Raw genomic sequence first — 23,287 nt, forward strand, 5'->3', positions numbered from 1 at the left:
TTTTAGTGCTCTTCATCTCACCAACCAACCTACCACCCCTTCAGAAACCTGGAAGTGAAGACTGAGTCCCTCCATTCCCTTATCCCATGTATCTGACCCACCATCAGTCCTGCTGGTTCTAATTTTTAAATATTTCATCACATTTTCAGAGCTTTTGTAAATTGGCTGCTATAAGGATGCAAAGGCCTTGATTAATAATACTATCATATTAACCCAAGAAAAACAGCCTGCTATTTGGGGTAAAATAATAAAGATCAGGCTATCATCTGTGATGGTTACTTTCACGATGACTTGGCTAGGTTATAGTGTCCAGTTGTTTGGTCAAACAGCCACTGGCTTGATTGTTAACTGTGAGGGTATTTTGTAGAGGTAATTTACATCCTTATTTCATTGCATCTACAGCTGATTACGTCTACAATCAACAAAGGAGATTGCTCTAAGCAATGGGGGGGTCTCCTTATCCAATCAGTTGGCAGTCTTAACGTGAGAACTTTAAGTCAGAAGTCAAAAGAAGAATTTCTATCTCTACTTCCAAAAATTCTACTTTTGGAGAATTCAGCATCATCTTCATCAGAGTTTCCAACTTGCAGCTTCTCCTAAGGAATTCAACTTCACCTTCATGGAGTTTCCAACTTGCTGCCTGCCTCAAAGAGTGTGGACTTGTCAATCCCCTTGGTCATGTGAGCCAGTTCCTCTATCACTTCTCTTTCTAGAACTGAAAAGAAACTTTACTAGTGCAAATATTGGTCCCAAGAGTTGTTGTTGAGAAATGAAATCTTAGTGGTGAGATTTCTGAATTGGTTCTGGGGTTTTTGGAATTGATTCTCTAATTTGATTAGATTAAAATGCCCTAATGACTCTTTTTCCAATGATCAAGAGAGCACTGATATTCCATGGTGTGAAATGGTAATAGGGATATGCAAATATCACCATTGGATACTACTACTCAAATGCTTATAAGAGGCAAGGCTCTGGGTGACAGTCTATTTGATAACTTAGCAGAGTTTTGGGAAGTTAAAAAATATATGAGAAAATTCTAGGCTGTTATCCTCTCAACTTTGTTCATTTCCTCTAATCAGCAGATTGGCCCTGACCTTTATCACTTTGAGATCCCTTTCTAGAGCTCCTGCTAGTCTACAGCTCTGACTCCCATACTCACTGTTGACAGGAAATGAGGAAGTGGGAATGTTTCCATCCAAGCAAATGGAAAAGATGCTTTCAAATGAAAACACCCAATGCAGGACCATCTGTCTGGTTTAGGTGATGCACCTGATAGTCTTTGCTCATCACTCTCGGTAACATACTCCAACTGAGAGTGAGCCTGCTTCAGGGAAAAGCAGTACTGTTACACATAATGTACCTAGGGGAAAGCCCTGGATTATTCTGGGATTATACAGTTGGAAATTATTACTTACATAAGGGTCGTTAATGATATTGTTGTCAGATGTCAGGATTTTCTGTTGAAAACGGAGAAAGACTGAATGTCAATATTAAATGTGATTTTTTATATCAATTGCACATTTGAGCAGGCTTCTTTATTCAAGAGATTCAAACCACAGACTACCTTTTACCTCTCTCTCTTCACCTTCCCCATTATCTATACAGCATGGGAACTATTGGCTTTTCACCTCCATGTACTCCTTCCATGGAGGGAGAATTCACCTTCATAGATGGATGTGAAGTCTTCATAGCCCTTCTTGCGGGACCAAAGGGAATCTTCCCAAAGGAAAGTAGCCCCTCAGAAGGGTGTATCTGCCTCCTGACCACCCTATTCCTAAAATTATCTCCATAAAGGAAAAAAAATCCCTTTGAAGTACTGCATGTGTGTGTGTTTGTGTAGGTATATGTAGTGGGAGGGAGTGGAAGATAAAAAAGAAAGGGAGAGAATGTGCTTTTTGCTGCTTATTTCACCAGATCACATATGTCTATACTACATTCCAGGGGGAATTCTCCTCTATATCAGGTCATTTGGAGTGACCATGGGGGGAATTTCGATTCCATTCTTATTTCATTAAATATAGAACCCAGAAAAATCAATGAAAAAAAAAATCAGTGTTCAAGTTGAGGCTGCAAAGACAATGGTTGTTACATGGATTGTTTTGTACATTTCAAAATTATGCTTGCTTTCCCAACTCCAGCACAAATTTTTAATGTTTAACTGTAAGCTGATATGGCCTCCAGACCCTTTTCTAAAACATATACACAACGTTAGTTCTGTCTCACTATCTATTTTTAAGGATCCACCCTTCCCATCTCATATGTGTTGATGCTTAAAGATGTCCTTATAATGTTCTAAAGCAGCTTTTACAGCCTATCACAAAAGGAGATTATTAGAATCAGTCTTTAGAAACTACAAAATAAAGCTACAGATATGGTAAAGCAACCATATGGTAGATGAGTCGTTGACAGAAGAACATATAAATATCACCTTTTTCCTTCGTCTTGGTGGGTCTGGTAGATATCCCTTCTGAAAGATAAAAGGGATTAATGATATGATGGGTCTTTGCTTCTGTTTTGTGAATTTGGCATTTCCAACTACTTTCCAGGTATTTCTACCTGGATGTCCTACTTTCACTTCAAATTCAAGATATCTTCATAGTAAATAACCTTCTCCAAATCTGTAACATGCCACTCTCTGTTATCCAGGATCAGCTTTAAAGTCAGCTCTGAAAACTGCACCCCATCTCTCCTTTTAAATTCTTGCTAGGTTTTCCTTCACAAACTCATCTACACACACCACTTCCTGTCCATTCCCGCAGTACCTTCAGCTGTGTCCTTACAGCTTCCATACTAAGGCAATTCCATCGGCACACACCTAGCGGGTAACAGACAGGTGTCACTCACCCTCCAAGACCTTGGGCACACAAAGGTATCCAGGCCCTTGGGTTAAGTGAGAAAAGTAAATATAAGATGAGTAAGGACAAGAGGGTATAAACTGTGTCCTCACAGAGTGCTTTGGGAGCCAGAGATGTGTGGGTTTTAAAGGGCTTCAGAGAGCATGTGATATCTGAGCTGGGCTTTGCAGGTTGTGTGTGGGTCTATTAGGCAAAAAGGCTGGTGTAGCCGTTTGATATAGTTCATGAATTCCAGAAAGAAATATTGGATTATGTAAACTGGTCTTTTCCTCCGGGCATATTAGAGTAGCTTGGATTCAGAGGTTTTACTTTTACTCAATTAAATCAAAATTAAGGTTTTGATTGGGCCATGCCAGTAGGCCATTGCATCCCTGCCCCTTCGGTGGGTGGGGACACACAGAGAAACTGCACCACAGAGAAGGAAGGTTGGAGTCTTGAGCTGGAGCTCCGGGAAGTAAGCACACAGAGGAATGTGGATATAAGGAAAGAGAGATGGTCCTGGGAATAGAAACAAGCAGTTTGCCTTATAGTCTGTAATATACAGCTGGCCTTGTGGAGATAATAGCAGCTGAGCCCAGAGAGAAGCAAGCCCGGGAAGAGAGGAACCCAGGAAGCCTGAACTCTGGCTGATGTCAGCAGCCATCTTGCTTCAACACATGGTAACAGACTTTGGTGGGGGAAGTAACTCACACTTTATGACCTGGTAACTGTAAGCTTCTACCCCAAATAAATACCCTTTGTAAAAGCGAACCCATTTCTGGTATTTTGCATCAGCACCCCTTTGGCTGACTATTACAGCTGGGGAATGTAATATCTGGTCTCCTTGGCTTCGGAGCACTCCACCCTCTGATTTTGCTCATGATCAGATGACTCCTTTTTGAGCACTGTTTCAACTGTCATTCCCTAATGCAAACCTTCAGTGATGTCCCAGTGTTTAAAGGAAGGGTTCGGACTCCTTCCTCAGGCCCCAGGCTGTGTGTTGAGGCTTATTACCCACAACATCGAGACAAACAGTAGGGTGGATTTTTATTCCATCCTTTCTACGCAGAATACCCTGTTCCTATATTTTTGCCTGTCAGAACTGTCTTTACTTGAGACCCAGCTCAGTGCAAACTCTGCCCTGAAACTGTCCTCAGCCACAAAGCCAGAAATGGCCTTTGTCTGCCTCCTGCATCTGTTCCCAATGGTGCCTGCATCCAGCACTGATAAGCCGTGTGGTCCTGTGGTTGAGAGTGTGCAGGCTTCCTCCTGGGTAAAAGGGGCACTTAGGGACTGGGGCTACACCTTGTGTCTTTAGCTATAGCTCAATAAATGTTTGCTGAGCAAAGAGCTTTTCCTTTATTATTCGAGTGCCACAAGGCAGGGCCTTTGGGGTATGTGAAAGAAAGAACACTGAATTTGAAATCAGAAAACACAAGGTTGCCTGCAGCAGATGCCATGGTCCCTGCTTTTTCCACCTCTAAGAGGTTGATATGAGACCAAAGGAGGTATTTAATATTCTTTCAAGAATGAGTCTGAGGCAGCTAATCCAAAGAAATAATGTTGAAACATTCTATACTCCAGGAAACACCCATACAGATGTATTATTTTCAGATATGTAATTTTACCATGTTACATTGGTCCCCAAGGTTTAAGAACCCACAGGTTTAAATAAATTTCTTCTGACCAAGTTATACAGTTGATTGGTGGCAGAGTCCAGACCACAACTAACTTTCCTACCTTGCAAATGATGAGAGTTCAATGCACTTAGAGGATTAAGCCATCATCTACCCCAGCCAGGATAATGCTTGGGTGGAACATGAATCTTAACGTAAGCACTGTGCCCTGAGCAATGGGGGTCATGACATTAAGAAAGTCTGCTAAAGTTTGGTGTCAGTGGATTATGACAGCTGAATCCTCGATCTAGGTCTCTTGGCACTGGAATACCTTTAATAGGGCTTGCAGGGGCCATCCACCACAGCGTATGCTTATCTTCCAGTTCTTTGATCTTCCATAGCCTCCTTCAATTTCAAATTCCCTGGGAGTGAACCATTTTCCATCCTCACTCTGTATAGACTTATCCAAGACTCCTGTAAAAACCAAGACCAGCTGAGTTGCCTTGTTCATGAGGAGGACCCAGACTGTGAAAATTCCTAAACTCGGTCTCCTAACACTGGCTTTGGAGCCAAGATCAGTAGCCGGAGAGTCTGAGTTTCCTGCAGACTTCTGGGGCCCCAGGCCCAGCCCGAGAGGCGAGGGCAGAAGGAGATTCCCCACTGCATGTGCTTGCTTCTTTGACCTTCACGCAATGAGAAGGGGGACAATAACCAGCAAAATGTATCTAGTTCAAGTACCTGACCATTTTTAAAAGGGAAAAAAAAGAATGGTTCTAAAGGATGACCAGGATTCTTCTCTTTCCCTTCTCTGAGACCCCTGCTAGAGGTTCAGCAGATCACACAGCTCTATCTTCTTGCTTGATATTTTCCACCCGGTGAATGGTAATCACTTTTTTATTTCTCACATTTTGCACTCACGGATATTTTATGTTGAAAGTAATTATGGAAAGGTTAGCAGTAGGTAACAATCTAGTCACAGAGTAAACATTTATACTTCTTGATGCCAGAAGGTGTATATTTTGGGAGGGAGGATCAATCATAACAGGCAAACATTACTACTGTGCTTTAACAATGATAATTTACAGCGTATTTTACATCTATTATCAATTTTTTTCTCACAAAAATACAACGAGGCAAATTTTATTATTTATTCCTATTTTATGCAGGAGGAAGTTCAGGATCAGTGAGACTGAGAATCTTGTTGCAGATGAAACAGATTCTTAACTTTTGGTATGATTGAAACTTGAATCCAGGTTTTCTGATTCTAAATCTTATTCACACTTAGCAGAAGACTGATATTACAGGGGGTGGGGCCATGAAGGATGTGTTTGTGCCTGAATTTCTCAAATACGTACATTAACTTTTTAAAAATTATTTTGTATAATTTTTTAATTAGAGGAGTTGTAGGTTTACAGAAAAATCATGCATGAAACCCAGAGTTCCCAATACCACCCTATTATTAACATCTTGCATCAGTTGGTACATTTCTTGCAATACAAATGCATATGTTAACTTTCGGAGGAAATAGCAAATTGTTTTCCATAAAAATGGAACCATTTGCGTTCCTATCAGCCATGAACATGAAGGAGGGCTCCAGTTTCTCCACATTCTGGCCAGCTTTTGTTATTTTCTTTACTTTTCCTTTTTTTTTTTTTTTTAAATTATGTCCATTCTAGTGGATGTGAAGTGTTATCTCATCATGATTTTGACTTGCATTTCCCTAATTTTTACTAAAGATATTGAACACCGTTCCACATGCATTTCATGAATTTTAAAAGTGTGGGGATGCCATCATTTCTTCAGCTAACTGGGTTGCCAACCCCCTGACAGTACGTTATTCACAAGGGTATTTTCCAGTTGAAAAAGACCGTGAAACTCACCTTGTTTAATTATCTGCTTATAGAGGATCCCCTTCAGCTTACCACAGGCCACAGGAAGTTCAGAAGAATGGAAATTCATATTTTCAGCTCTAAGAAATCTTGGAACTGAAAGACAGCATTTTTTATTCATTCTGTTTTCCTCTATAATTATGTCCTATTTCTCTCCCCTCTTTCTCCACACTTTTAAAAAAGATTTATTTATTTGTTTTTTTATTCCTCTCCCCTTCCATCCCCCGCCCCGCCCCGCCCCGCCCCGCCCCAGTTGTCTGTTCTCTGTGTCTATTTGCTGTGTGTTTTTCTTTGTCCTCATCTGTTGTTGTCAGCAGCACGGGAATCTGTGTTTCTTTTTGTTGCATCATCTTGTTGTGTCAGCTCTCTGTGTGTGCGGCGCCATTCCTGGGCAGGCTGAACTTCGTTTCACACTGGGCAGCTCTCCTTGCGGGGTGCAGTCCTTGCGCGTGGGGATCTCCTACCCGGGGACACCCCTGTGTGGCAGGGCACTCCTTGCACGCATCAGCACTGCGCATGGGCCAGCTCCACATGGGTCAAGTAGGCCCGGGGTTTGAACCGCGGACCTCCCATGTGGTAGACGGACACCCTATCCACTGGGCCAAGTCCGCTTCCCTTTCTCCACATTTTGGGATCCCTCTTTTATAATTTAAAATGTACTGAAAGAAATGAAATAGTTACATTTCAAGGTATTTATTTTATGGCAGATTAGATCCATATAACAATGTCTTTCTCCACTTCTACCCTTTAAAATCCTATGCAAAAGCCTTGCAATGAAGGATCTGAACGGTCAATTTAGTTGCCCACTGCTACCTATTACATGGTGATTTTAAAAAATTTTTATTGGGTAACGTATATGTAACACAAATTTTGAAATTCTAACTATTTTTAAGTGTATAACTCAGTGGTATTAATTACACTTATAGGGAAGCAGGTGTGGCTCAACTGACAGAGCATCTGCCTACCATATGGGAGGTCCAGGGTTCAAACCCAGGGCCTCCTGACCTGTGTGGTGAGCTGGCCCATGCACAGTGCTGATGTGCGCAAGGAGTGCCATGCCACGCAGGGGTATCCCCCACATAGGGGAGTCCCACACGCAAGGAGTGCACCCCACATGGAGAGCCGGCCTGCATGACAAAAAGTGCAGCTTGCCCAGGAGTGGCACTGCACACATGGAGAGCTGATGCAGCAAGACAATGCAATAAAAAGAGACACAGATTCCCAGTGCCACTGACAAGAATGCAAGCAGACACAGAAGAACACACAGCAAATGGACACAGAGAGCAGACAACTGGGGGTGGGGGGGAGAGAAAGAAATAAAAAATAAATCTTAAAAAAAATTACACGTATGATGTTGTGCCACCGTACCACTACCAGCAGCCATTATCCAAACGTTCTTATCACCTCAGAGAGCAAGTCTTTATTCATTAAGCAATACCACCACCACGACCCCCAGTTCCTCCTCCATGGCCCCTGGTTACCTCTAAACTATTTGATTATTCTAGATATTTTATATAACTGGAACCAAGCAGTATTTGACTATTTGTGTCTGGTTTATTTTTAGCATTATGTCCTCCTGATGTTTTGAAGGGCCAGCTCTATTCATGTTATTACTTTGCAGATACGGTTCGAGAAAAACATCCGCAATACCTTCAATTTGAGTGTTATGTCTCCATGTGTGGCACAGCCTGGAGGACAGAGAGCTGGAGAGCAAGGCGGCGCCTCTCAGGGGCGCTGGCCCTCGTCCCGCCCTGCTCTCTGCTCAGCTTCACTTCTCCTGCAGGTGAACTATCTCTGTGGCAGAAAGGGAAGTTCAGGAGGTTCTAGACCAGGGTTCTTATCAAGGGGTCCATGAGCTTGAATCAAAAGTCAAAAAAAACATTCTTCTTGTGTTGGTGCAGGTGTGGTAGATCTACTAAATAATACACAGTATAGTGTGGACTTAGGAAGGGGTCAGCGGTTTTCACCTGACTGGCAAAGGGGTAGGTGGAACAAAAAAGGTTAAGAACCCCTGCACTAGAAGAACGTGAAAACTGCTCAGGGAGAGGGTCCTTGCACACCCTTTGAGTGGGATGCACTGAGGATCTGATTCCACCGACGCAGGCCCTGAAGGTCTTCTATGAACTGCAGCAGCAGGAGCAGCTGCTGCTGACCTGCCAGCCATGGTGACGGGACCCATGAAAGACACCTGGCCTTGGCTTCTCCCCGGGATGGGCAAGGAAAGGCTGGCCATGGTCCTTCCAAGTCCAGCTCAGATATACCCAGAATATTAGAACTGGGGTGGGACCAGGAGAGCAGTGCATCCGGTCCACTCCCGCTTCCCTTACACATGAAGAAATTGAGGGAAAAAGGTCAAAAGACAGGAAATGTTGCTCAGTCCAAAGCAGTATAGGAATTAGAGCACAGGCCTGTATTGCCACCCAGGACCCCACGGCGGGCCACCTGTGCTCTCATTTGGACATGAGGAGGGACAACTAAATATCACATGGGTCACACACTTTATGCATTTTTCTTTATATTTCCCTCCTCAGAAGTTGTCAGTGCAATGCAACGGGCCCTGAGTCCTCTCCCATACAGCTAGCAAATCAGTGGGGCAGGTGCCATCACCACCCTGCCATGTTGTCAAAATTGTCTGATGCTGATGAATGTTCTAACTTTGGTGCCACTCTGTCAGGCAACTAATGAAATTGATTTGTCAGTCAGAACACAGAGTATAGAGTAAGAATTTCAACGTTTAATTCTTAAAAGTATAGTAATTACTTTTTTTACCTCTTTTTCGGACTTTTCTTAGATGTGCACTGTAGATTCTCTTTCTCTCTGTGAAAGTAGAAAAATAATATAAATTTCTCTTATTTATAATATTGCACTGCAAACAGTAATGTTTTACCAAAACCACATTCATGGGTAAATTTTCAAGGACCCATTTGGTACTTAAAAATATCAAATACTAGGAATTGGCAACTTTTTCTGTAAAGGGGCAGATAGTAAATCTTTTAGGTTTTACAGACCATAGTCTCCGTCACAACTTTTAACTTGGCCATTGTAGTATGAGGCAGTCATAAATAATATGTAAATGCATGGACATGGCTGTGACCCAATAAAACTTTATTTACAAAAATCAGGCAGTGTGCTGGATTTGGCGTGTGGGTTTTCTTTAGCTACAAATCTCATCCCTCTAGACTTAGGTATAAAGTAGATGCTTAACTAAGACCCATCCTATATTTCATTTATTAATTACCTAAATCATTCCAAATAAGCTTGAATGAGGAATTTTCCAAGCAACAGCGTGAGAACAATAATGAAAATGAAAATCTGTTGCGTGCTTATTGTATACCAGGAACTGTCCTTAGAATTTAACTTGTATTAACTTACTCCATCCTTGGAGCAAATCTATCCAATAGGGATGGATATTATTCTCATTTTACAGGTGATGAAACTGATACACAAGCAAGTTAATAGAGGCATTACGTCTTTCCTTTGGTGATGAGACAGAGATAAAAGGCAGTGATATAAGGCCTCAAGGGAAACCTCACCAAGGGCTTCATCAGCCAGGTAGCTGCTACAAAGGTGAAACTGAGTGAAGACTTTTGTGCTAAAAAAGGTGGGGAAAATGACCAAGGGCTTCACAACTAACCCAGTGAAGACTGCCCTAGAGGAATCACTTCCCAAGAGCAGTTGGTTCTACCCATTAAGATGTTACCCTGAGAGAGTTTGTCAAGATTATAGAAGAGCGTTTTGAGAGGAGAGATTACTAAACTTGCACAAAAAATTGTAAGCTCGACTATGGATACAAAAGGTGAAGGAGAAACAAGGAAAATAGAGAAAATGTAGACCTCAAGGAGAGAGATGAAGCTTTCTTGTCGCTCTTTGCCCATCTCTTAGTGAAAAGCTCTAGGTTGGTCAACTCCAAGACCGTATTGGGTCAGGTAGAGTAGTGGGTGTGGCCGCCCGGGGTAGAAGTTCTCTCTCACAGGTGTGGCTCTCGGGGGACTCTCCTCTCCTGCCACTCATGATGCCGAAGGGGTAAGTGTGCGGAGGAAAGCTGACCTGCTCTACTCTCTTGCTCCTTCTCCTTCTCCTCCTGCAAGGTTCAAGACCCCCTTCCGATTAAGAACCCCGACAATCCCGCTCTGCCTGCTCTCCTTTTCTGTAAATTGGCCAGATGAAGCCCTGGCCCTGGCCTTCACCTAGGTTTGTTCAGCAATACGCATTCCTGGCAAACATACACTCTCTTGCCGCCCCCTCCTCCCTCTGTTGAAATCCTTCTGGGGCTAGTGGGTGGGTTGGACTCACCTTTCATCCAAACCTACAGAGGACCAACAACTTCAGGGGAAAAAAAAGAAGCTTGTTCTTCAGCCCAGCAGCTGTTAGCATGGTAAAATTTGGGATGAAGAACAGATTTTATGTAATAAGGTACATATGAATTTTCTTCTACAAGTTTTTGTTTGTGTGTTTGTTTTGCTGCCTTGAGTTGGTTTGTTCATTTGTTTCCTTGTTGTGTTTTTTTGTTTGTTTGTTTTTAGGAGGCCCTGGGGATGGAACCCAGGACCTCCCATGTGGGCAGCAGGCACTCAACCACTTGAGCAGCATCTGGTCCCCAACAATGGTTCTTTGTGTGTTACATGCTCCAGCACCATGAGTATTGTTCCACATCCAGGAATTAAAATGTCTGGTGAAGTAAGATTTACCTATTCTTGGGCCCAGCAGTCTAAATGACCACCTAATAATGCTAACACCCTACCTTGACCCCTAATAAATAATAATGGGTTATTTAAAATTTAAAAAAGTTATTGAAAACTAATTTTGTGAATAGTAGGGCCTTACCATTCTGGGCAAAAAGAAAAATTGTATCAGCATGTTTAAGTGACTTTTATGTTTCCTCAGAGTATCAGCAGAAGCCCCAAAGTCCAAGAATAATTCAACAGAAGCCGCATAAAGCAAGGTGTTAGCCTTGCTGCACAGAACAAGGGAGGGGAAGTGAGGCTGGCTCCACCAGCAGAAGTCCTCTTCTACCTCCATGCCTATTGGAAAAGGTTACATTTCTTGGGAGATAATTGTTCAGTGCCTCCCCTCAAGCCAAGTAGAAGGAAGCAAGAGATGCCGGCAAGAGAGAGAGCTCTGTCCTTGGGAATGTGAGAGAAGGAGAGACTATTGAATTCATTCCTGAGATGAAAGGATAAAGGTGAAGGTTGTGGTGAGAAAGGCTTAGTGACAGAAAGGCTGAGCTGGGAACCTGCAAGGGAATCAAGCATGATTAAGCAGCATGGTTCCCAGGGACGGTGGGACCCTGTTGATGGGAGCTGGACTGGTTGTTCTTGTTAACTGCCAAAGAGGACCACCTGGAGTGGAGAGGTGACCATATCAATGCTGTGACCTTGTAGAAGGACCATCCAAATGTCTTAATTCCCAAGCAAGTTGGCTACCATCAGCTACTGAGAGGTGGTAGGGCATACTGCTTCTGCTGAACTAATAGGAGATTTCAAATGAAATCATGTCTTGCAGTTATGTGCCCAGAGAAAGAGTCTTAGACTGTAACTGTGTCCATAATTTGAGCAGGGACTGGCTGAGTGGAGAGGAGGACCATAGTGGGCCAGCCTGACTGGAGACGGTATCTGTCTTCTCTGTTTGCTTTATTTTTTCCTCACAGCAGCTTTCTCCTGGTAAAAAGAGAAGCTCTGGGGAGCTTCAGGATAATCTTCAAATTGCACAGGGAAGAGACTTTGCACTTCATAACCTCTATGTGGGAAAAGAAAGGAGCTGATTCCTAGAAATAGGTATAAAAGGTCTTAAAATGAACTTCAGGAAGATGGCTCACAGTTCCTTCCAGTCATTGACTCTGGGGAATCCATTAAAGTCACTCTATGGGGTTTCCCTTCATGGTACAAGGGAGTGGAACTGTCCATGGCCCTTCCCAAGTCTAGCGGGAGATACACAGAATGTATCACATGATCATTGCAGGCCACCATCAGACAAGGTGCACCAGCTCACTCACCTTGACTGGAGAACCAGCTTTTAGTCAGTTCCCCTCAAATTTTAGGCTCCAGGCTCCTGGGAAGAGCCTCCCCTTCCACCACTGCTCTCCCCACTTGTTGCTTACACCCTGCTTCATGGTGACACCAGTAGAACCACTCATTTATGGTCAACTTATACAGTCCTCCAAGTAAGAATCCCACTTAGGGCATGCAGTGTAGAGGGAGTCTCACCCCCACCAAAATAAGACCTACAGAAGTTCTGGGAGAAACTGTATTAGCCTTCCACATTGATTACTCAGGCTATTATCCATGGCAAAACAATGAAAATTTACCCATCTTCTAATTTGTCATTTCTGGCATCTCTTTATCCATTTCTTTATTTTTAATTAAAGTTTTTGTTTTTGCTTTAAGTATGTTTTGTACACATCATGTATTTGGATTAAACTTTTCATGGACTTTTTAAATCAACTTAATCATTTAATTTACTGATTCAACAAACATTTATTGGTCCCTTATTATGAAACAACCCACTATTCTAGGTGTTGAGAATGCAGTTGTGAATAAAACAATGTCCTTGCTTCCACAGAGCATTTATTATAGTGGAGAGACAAACGATGAAGAAATAAATACACTATGACAGTCTGTGGTCAGTCTATGATGAAAAATAAAGCAGAATCTGGAATCAAAGTGTGTTGGGTGAGGCAAAATGAGTGAGTAGTACTTTACAGAGAAAGATCAGAAAAAAACTTCTAGTAAGTCCACATTTGAGCAGAGAGGTGAAAGAAGTCAGGAAGTAAGCCATATATATCTCTGTAAGAAGTCCAATTATGTCGAGGGAAAGAGCAGAGTCCTGAGCTGGGAACATAGAAGAGTAATTGAATTACTCTTCATAGAAGAGTAATTGATCTTAAAAAGAAAAATCTAGCCCATTCACATTCATTGTGGTAAGTGCTATTCTGTGTTCCTCCTGCCATTATATATATATATATATATATATATATATATATATATATTTTACTCCTGCCACTCCTTCTGTGTTTTTGCTTATCTCCCCTTTTTTTGTGGTGTCACCTTGCTGAGTCAGCTTTCCACGGTGCTGGCGGGCTAGGCGGCACTCCACGGCACTGGCAGACTTGGCAGCACTGGCAGACTGGGCGGCACTCTGCGGCGCTCCTGCTATTACATTTTGAGTTTTACTTACTACATTCTCTGCTTGTTTCCTTTGTTTCTTTTCCTGATTTTTGCTAAAATCATGCATTATTTTTTCCCTTTCAATTTTCCTCCTAGCGATTCTGATGTTCAACATTCCATTTCTATCCTAAGAGAGAATATATTTAAATCTTTATCTGACATATTTGATACTGTATTGATGTTATTTCCCGGTTTTAAGATAAATTTTGAGGCACTTTCACCTCCCTCTTTTGCCCCTCCCATTTACATGCTTTCTTAAAATAATCTGGACCAATAAATGAGTAAAGTTTTTATATTCCACATCTTCCTTTTCAAGAATTTTTCACAAAAGCATCATCAAAAAATATTTTGATTTAATTATTAATGTTTTAGGTTAGGGTTCATTATAGTTTCTGGTACATTTTGTACAAATTCTCCCTGAGGCTTGTTCAGCGAGAGGGTCCTTGCACACCCTTTGAGTGGGATGCACTGAGGATCTGATTCCACCGACGCAGGCCCTGAAGGTCTTCTATGAACTGCAGCAGCAGGAGCAGCTGCTGCTGACCTGCCAGCCATGGTGACGGGACCCATGAAAGACACCTGGCCTTGGCTTCTCCCCGGGATGGGCAAGGAAAGGCTGGCCATGGTCCTTCCAAGTCCAGCTCAGATATACCCAGAATATTAGAACTGGGGTGGGACCAGGAGAGCAGTGCATCCGGTCCACTCCCGCTTCCCTTACACATGAAGAAATTGAGGGAAAAAGGTCAAAAGACAGGAAATGTTGCTCAGTCCAAAGCAGTATAGGAATTAGAGCACAGGCCTGTATTGCCACCCAGGACCCCACGGCGGGCCACCTGTGCTCTCATTTGGACATGAGGAGGGACAACTAAATATCACATGGGTCACACACTTTATGCATTTTTCTTTATATTTCCCTCCTCAGAAGTTGTCAGTGCAATGCAACGGGTCCTGAGTCCTCTCCCATACAGCTAGCAAATCAGTGGGGCAGGTGCCATCACCACCCTGCCATGTTGTCAAAATTGTCTGATGCTGATGAATGTTCTAACTTTGGTGCCACTCTGTCAGGCAACTAATGAAATTGATTTGTCAGTCAGAACACAGAGTATAGAGTAAGAATTTCAACGTTTAATTCTTAAAAGTATAGTAATTACTTCTTTTTACCTCTTTTTTGGACTTTTCTTAGATGTACACTGTAGATTCTCTTTCTCTCTGTGAAAGTAGAAAAATAATATAAATTTCTCTTATTTATAATACTGCATCGCAAACAGTAATGTTTTACCAAAACCACATTCATGGGTAAATTTTCAAGGACCCATTTGGTACTTAAAAATATCAAATACTAGGAATTGGCAACTTTTTCTGTAAAGGGGCAGATAGTAAATCTTTTAGGTTTTACAGACCATAGTCTCTGTCACAACTTTTAATTTGGCCGTTGTAGTATGAGGCAGTCATAAATAATATGTAAATGCATGGACATGGCTGTGACCCAATAAAACTTTATTTACAAAAATCAGGCAGTGTGCTGGATTTGGCGTGTAAGCTATATTAGCTACAAACCTGATCCCTCTAGACTTAGTTATAAAGCAGATGTTTAACTAAGACCTATCCTATATTTCATTTATTAATTACTTAAATCATTCCAAATAAGCTTGAAACAGTGGATGAGAAATTTTGCAAGCAACAGGGTGAGAACAATAATGAAAATGAAAATCTGTTGCGTGCTTATTGTATACCAGGAACTGTTCTTAGAATTTAACTTGTATTAACTTACTCCATCCTTGGAGCAAATCTATCCAATAGGGATGGATATTATTCTCATTTTACAGGTGATGAAACTGATACACAAGCAAGTTAATAGAGGCATTACGTCTTTCCTTTGGTGATGAGACAGTGATAAAAGGCAGTGATATAAGGCCTCAAGGGAAACCTCACCAAGGGCTTCATCAGCCAGGTAGCTGCTACAAAGGTGAAACTGAGTGAAGACTTTTGTGCTAAAAAAGGTGGGGAAAATGACCAAGGGCTTCACAACTAACCCAGTGAAGACTGCCCTAGAGGAATCACTTCCCAAGAGCAGTTGGTTCTACCCATTAAGATGTTACCCTGAGAGAGTTTATCAAGATTATAGAAGAGCGTTTTGAGAGGAGAGATTACTAAACTTGCACAAAAAATTGTAAGCTTGACTATGGATACAAAAGGTGAAGGAGAAACAAGGAAAATGGAGAAAATGTAGACCTCAAGGAAAGAGATGAAGCTTTCTTGTTACTCTTTGCCCATCTCTTAGTGAAAAGCTCTAGGTTGGTCAACTCCAAGACCGTATTGGGTCAGGTAGAGTAGTGGGTGTGGCCGCCCGGGGTAGAAGTTCTCTCTCACAGGTGTGGCTCTCGGGGGACTCTCCTCTCCTGCCACTCATGATGCCGAAGGGGTAAGTGTGCGGAGGAAAGCTGACCTGCTCTACTCTCTTGCTCCTTCTCCTTCTCCTCCTGCAAGGTTCAAGACCCCCTTCCGATTAAGAACCCCGACAATCCCGCTCTGCCTGCTCTCCTTTTCTGTTGTTTTTTAAAAAGATTTATTTATTTATTTCTCTCCCCTTCCCCCCCACCCAGGTTGTCTGTTCTCTGTGTCTATTTGCTGCATCTTCTTTGTCCGCTTCTGTTGTCGTCAGCGGCATGGGAATCTGTGTTTCTTTTTGTTGCATCATCTTGTTGTGTCAGCTCTCCGTGTGGGGCGGTGCCATTCTTGGGCAGGCTGCACTTTCTCTCCTGCTGGGCAACTCTCCTTACGGGGCGCACTCCTTGCGCGTGGGGCTCCCCTACATGGGGACACCCCTGCGTGGCACGGCACTCCTTGCGTGCATCAGCACTGCGCATGGGCCAGCTCCACACGGGTCAAGGATGCCCGGGATTTGAACCGCGGAACTCCCATGTGGTAGACGGGCGCCCTAACCCCTGGCCAAGTCCGCCGCCTCTCCTTTTCTGTTAATTGGCCAGATAAAACCCTTGCCCCAGACTTGTTCAGCAATATGCATTCCTGGCAAACATACACTCTCTTGCCGCCCCCTCCTCCCTCTGTTGAAATCCTTCTGGGGCTAGTGGGTGGGTTAGACTCACCTTTCATCCAAACCTACAGAGGACCAACAACTTCAGGGGAAAAAAAAGAAGCTTGTTCTTCAGCCCAGCAGCTGTTAGCATGGTAAAATTTGGGATGAAGAACAAATATTATGTAATGAAGTGCATCTGACTTTTCCTTTACAATTTTTTGTGTGTTTGTGTGTTTATTTTGCTGCCCTGAGTTGGTTTGTTCATTTGTTTGCTTGTTGTGGTTTTTTGTTTGTTTGTTTGTTTTTAGGAAGCCCTGGGGATGGAACCCAGGACCTCCCATGTGGGCAGCAGGTACTCAACCACTTGAGCAGCATCTGTTCCCCGACAATGGTTCTTTGTGTGTTACATGCTCCAGTACCATGAGTATTGTCCCACATCCAGGAAGTAAAATGTCTGGTGAAGTAAGATTTAACTATTATTGGGCTCACCAGCCTAAATAACCACTGAATAATGCTAATACCCAGTCTTGAAACCTATTAAATAATAATGAGTTATTTAAAAATCGTTTAGAACTAAAAAAGTTATTCAAAACTAATTTTGTGAATAATTAGGTCTAACCATTCTGGGCAAAAAAAATTGTATCAGGATGTTTAAGTGACTTTTATGTTTCCTCAGTATCAGCAGAAGCCCTAATGTCCAAGAATAATGCAACAGAAGCCCAGTACTCCTACCTCTTAAAGCAAGGTGTTAGCCTTGCTGCATGGAACAAGGCAGGGGAAGTGAGGCTGGCTTGGTCAGCAGAAACCCTCTTCTACTTCCAGGTCTGTTAGAAAAGGTAACATTTCTTGGGAGATAATTGTCCCATGCCTCCCCTCAAGCCAAGCAGAAAGAAGCAAGAGATCCAGGCAGGAGAGAGAGTACTGTCCTTGGGGATGTGATGAAGGAGAGATTATTGAATTCATCCCTATGATGAAAGTATAAAGGTGAAGGGTGTGGTAAGAAGGGCTTAGTGGCAGAAGGTCTGAGCTGGGAGCCTGCAAGGGAATCAAGCATGATTAAGCAGCATGGTTCCCACAGATGGTAGGGACCCTTTGATGGGAGCTTGACCGGTTGTTCTTGTTACTCTGCCAAAGAGGACCACCTGGAGTGGTGAGGTGACCATATCAATGGTGTGACCTTGTAGAAGGACCATCCAAATGTCTTAATTCCCAAGCAAGTTGACTACCATCAGCTACTGAGAGATGGTAGAGCATACTGCTTCTGCTGTACTAATAGGAGATTTCTAGCTAAATCATGTCTTTGCAGTTATGTGGCCAGAGAAAGAACCTTAGACTGTAATTGTGTTCATAATTTGTGAAATTTGTCTGTGACTTTGAGCAGGGACTGGCTGAGTGGAGAGCAGGACCATAGTGGGCCAGCCTAGTTGGAGATGGTATCTGTCTCCTTTGCTTGCTTCATTTTTCCTTCATAGCAGCTGAAAGGGAAGCTCTGGGGAGCTCCAGAATAATCTTCAAATTGCACAGGGAAGAGACTTTGCACTTCATAACCTCTATGTGGGAGGAGTGAGGAGCTGATTCCTAGAAATAGGTATAAAAGGTCTTAAAATGAACTTCAGGAAGATGGCCCACAGTTCCTTCCACTCATTGATTCTGGGGAATCCATTAAAATCACTTTATGGGGTTTCCCTTCACAGTGCAGGGGAGGGGGGCTGTCCTTCCCAAGGCCAATGGGAGATACACAGAATGTATCACATGATCACTGCAGGCCACCATCAGACAAGGCACACCAGCTCACTCACCTTGACTGGAGAACCAGCTTTTAGTCAGTTCCCCTCAAATCTTAGGTTCCAGGCTCCTGGGAAGAGCCTCCCCTTCCACTACTGCTCTCCCTACCTGTTGCTCACACCCTGCTTCATGGTGACACTAGTAGAGCCACTCATTTATGGTCAACTTATAGAGTCCTCCAGGTAAGAATCCCACTTAGGGCTTGCAGTCTAGAGGGAGTCTCACTCCCACCAAAATAAGACCTACAAAAGTTCTGGGAGAAACTGCATTAGCCTTCCACATTGATTACTCAGGTTATTATCTATGACAAAACAATGAAAATTCACCCATCTTCTAATTTGTCATTTCTGGCATCTTTTTTTTTTAAGATTTATTTTTTATTTATTTCTCTCTCCCCACCCCACTGTCTGCTCTCTGTGTCTATTCACTGTGTGTTCTTATATGTCCGCTTGGATTTTTGTCAGTGACACTGGGAATCTGTGTTTCTTTTTGTTGCGTCATCTCGCTACTTCACCTCTCCTTGTGGGTGGTGCCATACCTGGTCAGGCTGGGCTTTCTTTCTGCAGGGCAGCTCTCCTTCGCACTCCTTGTGCATGATGCTCCCCTATGCAGGGGACACCCCTGCGTGGCAGGGCACTCCTTGTGCACATCAGCATTGTGCGTGGGCCAGCTCACCACACGGGTCAGGAGGCCCTGGGTTTGAACCCTGGACCTCCATGTGGTAGGCACACACTCCATCTGTTGAGCCAAATCCACTTCCCTCTGGCATCTCTTTATCCATCTCTTTATTTTTAATGTTTTTTGTTTTTGTTTTAAGTATATACTTTGTACACATCATGTATTTGGATTAAACTTTTCATGGACTTTTTTAACCAACTTAATCATTTAATTTATTCATTCAACAAATATTTATTGGGCCCTTATTATGAAACAACCCACTATTCTAGGTGTTAAGAATGCAATTGTGAATAAAACACAATCCTTGCTTCCATAGAGCATGTATTACAGTGGAGAGACAAACAATGAAGAAATAAATACACTATGACAGTCTGTGGTCAGTCTATGATGAAAAATAAAGCAGAATCCAGAATCAAAGTGTGTTGGGTGGGGCAAAATGAGTGAGTGCTACTTTATATAGAAGGATCAGAAAAAAACTTCTAATAAGTCAACATTTGAGCAGAGATGGGAAAGAAGTCAGGGAATAAGCCATATATATTTCTGTAGGAAGACCAATATATGTCGAGGGAAAGAGGAAAGTTCTGAGCTGGGAACAATACTTGACACCTTCATGGAAGTGTAATTGGTCTTAAAATAGAAAAATTTAACCCGTTCACATTCAGTGGTAAGTGCTATTCTGTGCTCTTCCTGCCATTATATTTCCAGTTTTGTTTACTACATTCTCTGGTTGTTTTCTTTCTTTTCATGATTTTTGCTAAAATCATATTTATTTATTTATTTTTGCCTTTCAATTTTCCTCCCAGCAATTCTGATATTCAACATTCCATTTCTATCCTAAGAGAGAATATATTTAAATCTTTATCTAACATATTTGTTACTATATTGATGTTATTTCCCTGTAGTAAGATAAAAATTTCATGTACTTTCACCCCTCCCATTTCCATGCTTTGTTAAAATAATCTGGTCCAATAAATGAGCAAAGTTTTTATATTCTGCATCTTCCTTTTCAAGAATTTTTCACAAAAGCATCATCAAAAAATATTTTGATTTAATTATTAATGCTTTAGGTTTAGGGTTCACTATAGTTTTTGGTACATTTTGTTTTACCTTTCCTTGAATTCTCCATTCTGATTCAGTGTTTATTTACTGAATTACTTCCACTAGTAAGTATTTTTAAATAAAATTTGGTGATAGCTTGAAGTCCTGAAAATCTGAAAAATATCTTTTCTGTTACAAATAAAACATAGTTTGTTTGGGTATTGAAATCAAAGGTCATAAACTTTCTTTTAGAACTCTATAAAGATGTTTCCCTGCATTCCACTATGCAGTGATTTTGTTTCTCCTTCTCTAGGTTAACTTTTACTTTTACTTTCATGGTTGGATGATTACAGGGTTTTGGGTTTCTGTTTTCCTTGAATTCATAAATTTAGCAAATTAGATCAAGGCATGGATCTTTTTTCCATAATTGGTCTTGTCACTTTGTAAGCCATTTTGATGTAAGTTTCAGGAATTTCTATAAAATTTTCATTTTTCCTCTTGATTGTGGGCAGAGCTATCAAGACAAAAAGAGTTTTCTTCTGGGGAGAGAGGTTTTCAGTAAATATTCAGTTCAGTTTCCTGCGGATAAAGTGTTTTTCATTGGAAGGCCTTAGGAATGGTCTAAATCTTTCAGGCAGGAGCAGGTGCATGAGTGAGAACAGTCAGAATATGCTTTTCTATTAATAATAACTGGGGCATATACTTTACAAGAGTGTTTGTAATAGGTTCATAAAGCCCTATAGATTCAGTAAAACCTCCACTGTCCATATTGCCCAAAATGGAATTCTGAGAAAAATTATCAGGTCAAGATTTGTGTAGAAACTGGACTAATACATCCAGATGTTACATTCAACCCTTGTGGATGTCCCAGGAAAATTTTGCTTCTGACTTTGCTCATGTGTTCATTATTAAATTGTCATTTTTATCTCATAAATATGGATCTACCTGTGCTTATTCATCCAAGTTCGAAACTGAGTTAAAAGGCTTAATGAGATTGCTAATCTATTCTCCTTCTATCAGAAAAAAAACCTACCTAATGATCATTGGAATCACCAGTGGGTGCCTCTAGAAAGCTCTCTGGTGGTTGTGAGTTGCTGTCCTGTTCTACCTGAGAGCTCTAGTTTGTCTTTGAGGGGAATGGATTCACTAAAAAATATTTAACAAACCTGAGTTCCACTGGAAAATAATGGCCCTGGAAATCTGGTTTGGTTACTATTATATTGACTATGGATGCTTAAAGATAAAATAGCACCAAGCTGCAAAGGCTTAACTGCTTCCAATGCAGCATCTCTTCTTACCTTCTAAACAGCAGGGAGGAAGGACTTCCTATGTTGCTGGTCCCTTTTACCTTGAACAATATGAAGTATGGTCAGAGAGAAGAGGAAACTCTTCAAGAATTTGGGATATGACACTGGCCTAAACTTGCAGAATTTGTGCTTCTCTGCTTCATCATGGTGGGAAAATAAGGTAGTATTCACCTTGCATTTAGCACGGAAAGTTGCTGGGTTGTGGAGTTACGTCAACCAGTACATGTGTCAGTGAGAACCAGTGTTGAGACCATACCCTGGACTATACCAAATGAGACTCTTGCCATTTGCTTCTAGGTGAAACTTAGAGCACAAAAGTTCAGCTGCTCTGGGTTCACCATCTTATCCTTATCTTGTCCTGCCCGAATAGGCTCAGGTATGAGAGCTTCATCTGCAGCCAGTAAGATTCTGCCCACTCTTCAGAGGAGCACGAGCTTAGACAATGTTCTTCAAAGACCCGCCCTCTCTGTTGAAGCCTTCCATACCCCTGTTTGGGGGGACATCCCTATACCACCCAAATCTGGGCTTTTCCTTCCATTCCACCGAACTCTCTGTGTTACTCCAGTAATTATGGGTAGTCCTAAAGTCAAAGTTTGTTTTCCCCATCCAAAACAGATACTTTGAAGGAAGACAGTTTCAGCAGTCTGTAGCATAGATGTGGCCTGATTTACAAGGAAAGAAAAGTTGTGGAAGAACTAAGAGTGAGAAATGGGTAAGTAGAGCTATTAAAAGGGAAGTGTGAAGAGGTCATACGGATGAGGTATAGTAAAAGGAAAGTGTACAAAAAGACTCATCAATATTTGAAGATAAAAGGAAAAAATGTAGAAAGCATTTTAATGATGCTGAGAATAGTAATTAGCCTATAACTAGTGGTCTTACTTATAAAATATTATATAAGCTGTAGTCTTAAAAGAAGGCATCATCCGCACCCTCATGTAAATATTGAACAAATCGTTCACATTATGTATTTAGGAGAAGAGAAGAAAGAGAAATATAAAAATAAAAAGATAGGGGATCTCAAGCTGGTTCTGACTTAAGTAATGAGGATGAGGGGCTGTAAAAGAAAAAATCCATATGCATCCTTTTTCATTGTCTTTAGGTAAAATCACTTTCAGGCCCTTCTCCATTTCTGCCAATAAAATTGAGCTCTAGGGCCAGCTTTTCTTATAAAGCTAACCAATGAAATTCCAGACCCCATACTTTAAAAATGTACGTCTTTGTAACAAAACAAAAGGAATTACAGCAAGAGATGAGCAGATAGTCCCTTCAAACCACAGCTGTGGAAGGAGTGAGAGCATCCTGTACTGTAAAACTAACATGAAGAATATGATTTGACAAAATTCTAAACTGGGAAATTTCATAAGAATATACATCTTATTCTCTGGTAAAGTATGGAGAGTTATATAGCTATTCATAACCTTTACCAATCTATTATGTTCTCTGGTAACACAAATTTATCCTCAGATGAGTTATTTGAATGTCGGGGTCTTATAATAATCCCCAAATTAAGAATTATTGCCACTTCTCAGGAAATCCATTTCCAAAGAAACTTGTAATTCTGATTGATTATCTTATTTGATAATTTTTGGGCCTGGCCATAATATTCTTAAAGACATCTGGATCCCTAACTGTATATATGCTTGTAAGATTCTATATTAAATAAAAAGAGGATACTTGGCGCATGCAAGTAGGTAATAAAACGGCTTTAGATTTCCTACTTAAATTAAGAATTTGAGAGTGTGGTCTAATTTAAGTAAACTCCAGCTGTTACATAAGGGAATAAAAAGATATCATTGATAGTAACAAACAAATTTATCCAAGATATAAGTGTAAGTTAATAACAAAAGCATAAGAAATTTTTTTAAAACCTTAAACTTAAAAAAAGTACGAGACATAAAAAGAAAATTCTAAAACTTAATGGAAGAACTTTAAATGATATG

General features: G+C 41.5%; 1 protein-coding gene across 22 annotated transcripts in view; it reads right to left on the bottom strand.

The window, feature by feature from the left end:
* Window positions 1-23,287, bottom strand: part of SP100 (SP100 nuclear antigen) — a 100,809-nt gene that overhangs the window by 11,498 nt on the left and 66,024 nt on the right. For 6 of the 22 annotated variants that reach the window (XM_058299914.2, XM_058299908.2, XM_058299912.2 and 3 more), the window contains 8 exons: window positions 14,664-14,711; window positions 13,383-13,487; window positions 9,109-9,156; window positions 6,331-6,435; window positions 4,782-4,924; window positions 2,429-2,467; window positions 1,416-1,457; window positions 1,160-1,324 (listed from right to left, as the gene is read on the bottom strand). In XM_058299914.2, coding sequence (XP_058155897.1) covers window positions 1,160-1,324; window positions 1,416-1,457; window positions 2,429-2,467; window positions 4,782-4,924; window positions 6,331-6,435; window positions 9,109-9,156; window positions 13,383-13,487; window positions 14,664-14,711 — 695 coding nt within the window. The remainder of the gene's footprint in view (window positions 1-1,159; window positions 1,325-1,415; window positions 1,458-2,428; window positions 2,468-4,781; window positions 4,925-6,330; window positions 6,436-9,108; window positions 9,157-13,382; window positions 13,488-14,663; window positions 14,712-23,287) is intronic. The other 16 variants (XM_071216061.1, XM_071216062.1, XM_058299920.2 and 13 more) reach the window with 8 other exon arrangements.

This window comes from Dasypus novemcinctus, chromosome 7, assembly GCF_030445035.2.
Source record: "Dasypus novemcinctus isolate mDasNov1 chromosome 7, mDasNov1.1.hap2, whole genome shotgun sequence".
Taxonomy (NCBI): Eukaryota; Metazoa; Chordata; class Mammalia; order Cingulata; family Dasypodidae; genus Dasypus; species Dasypus novemcinctus.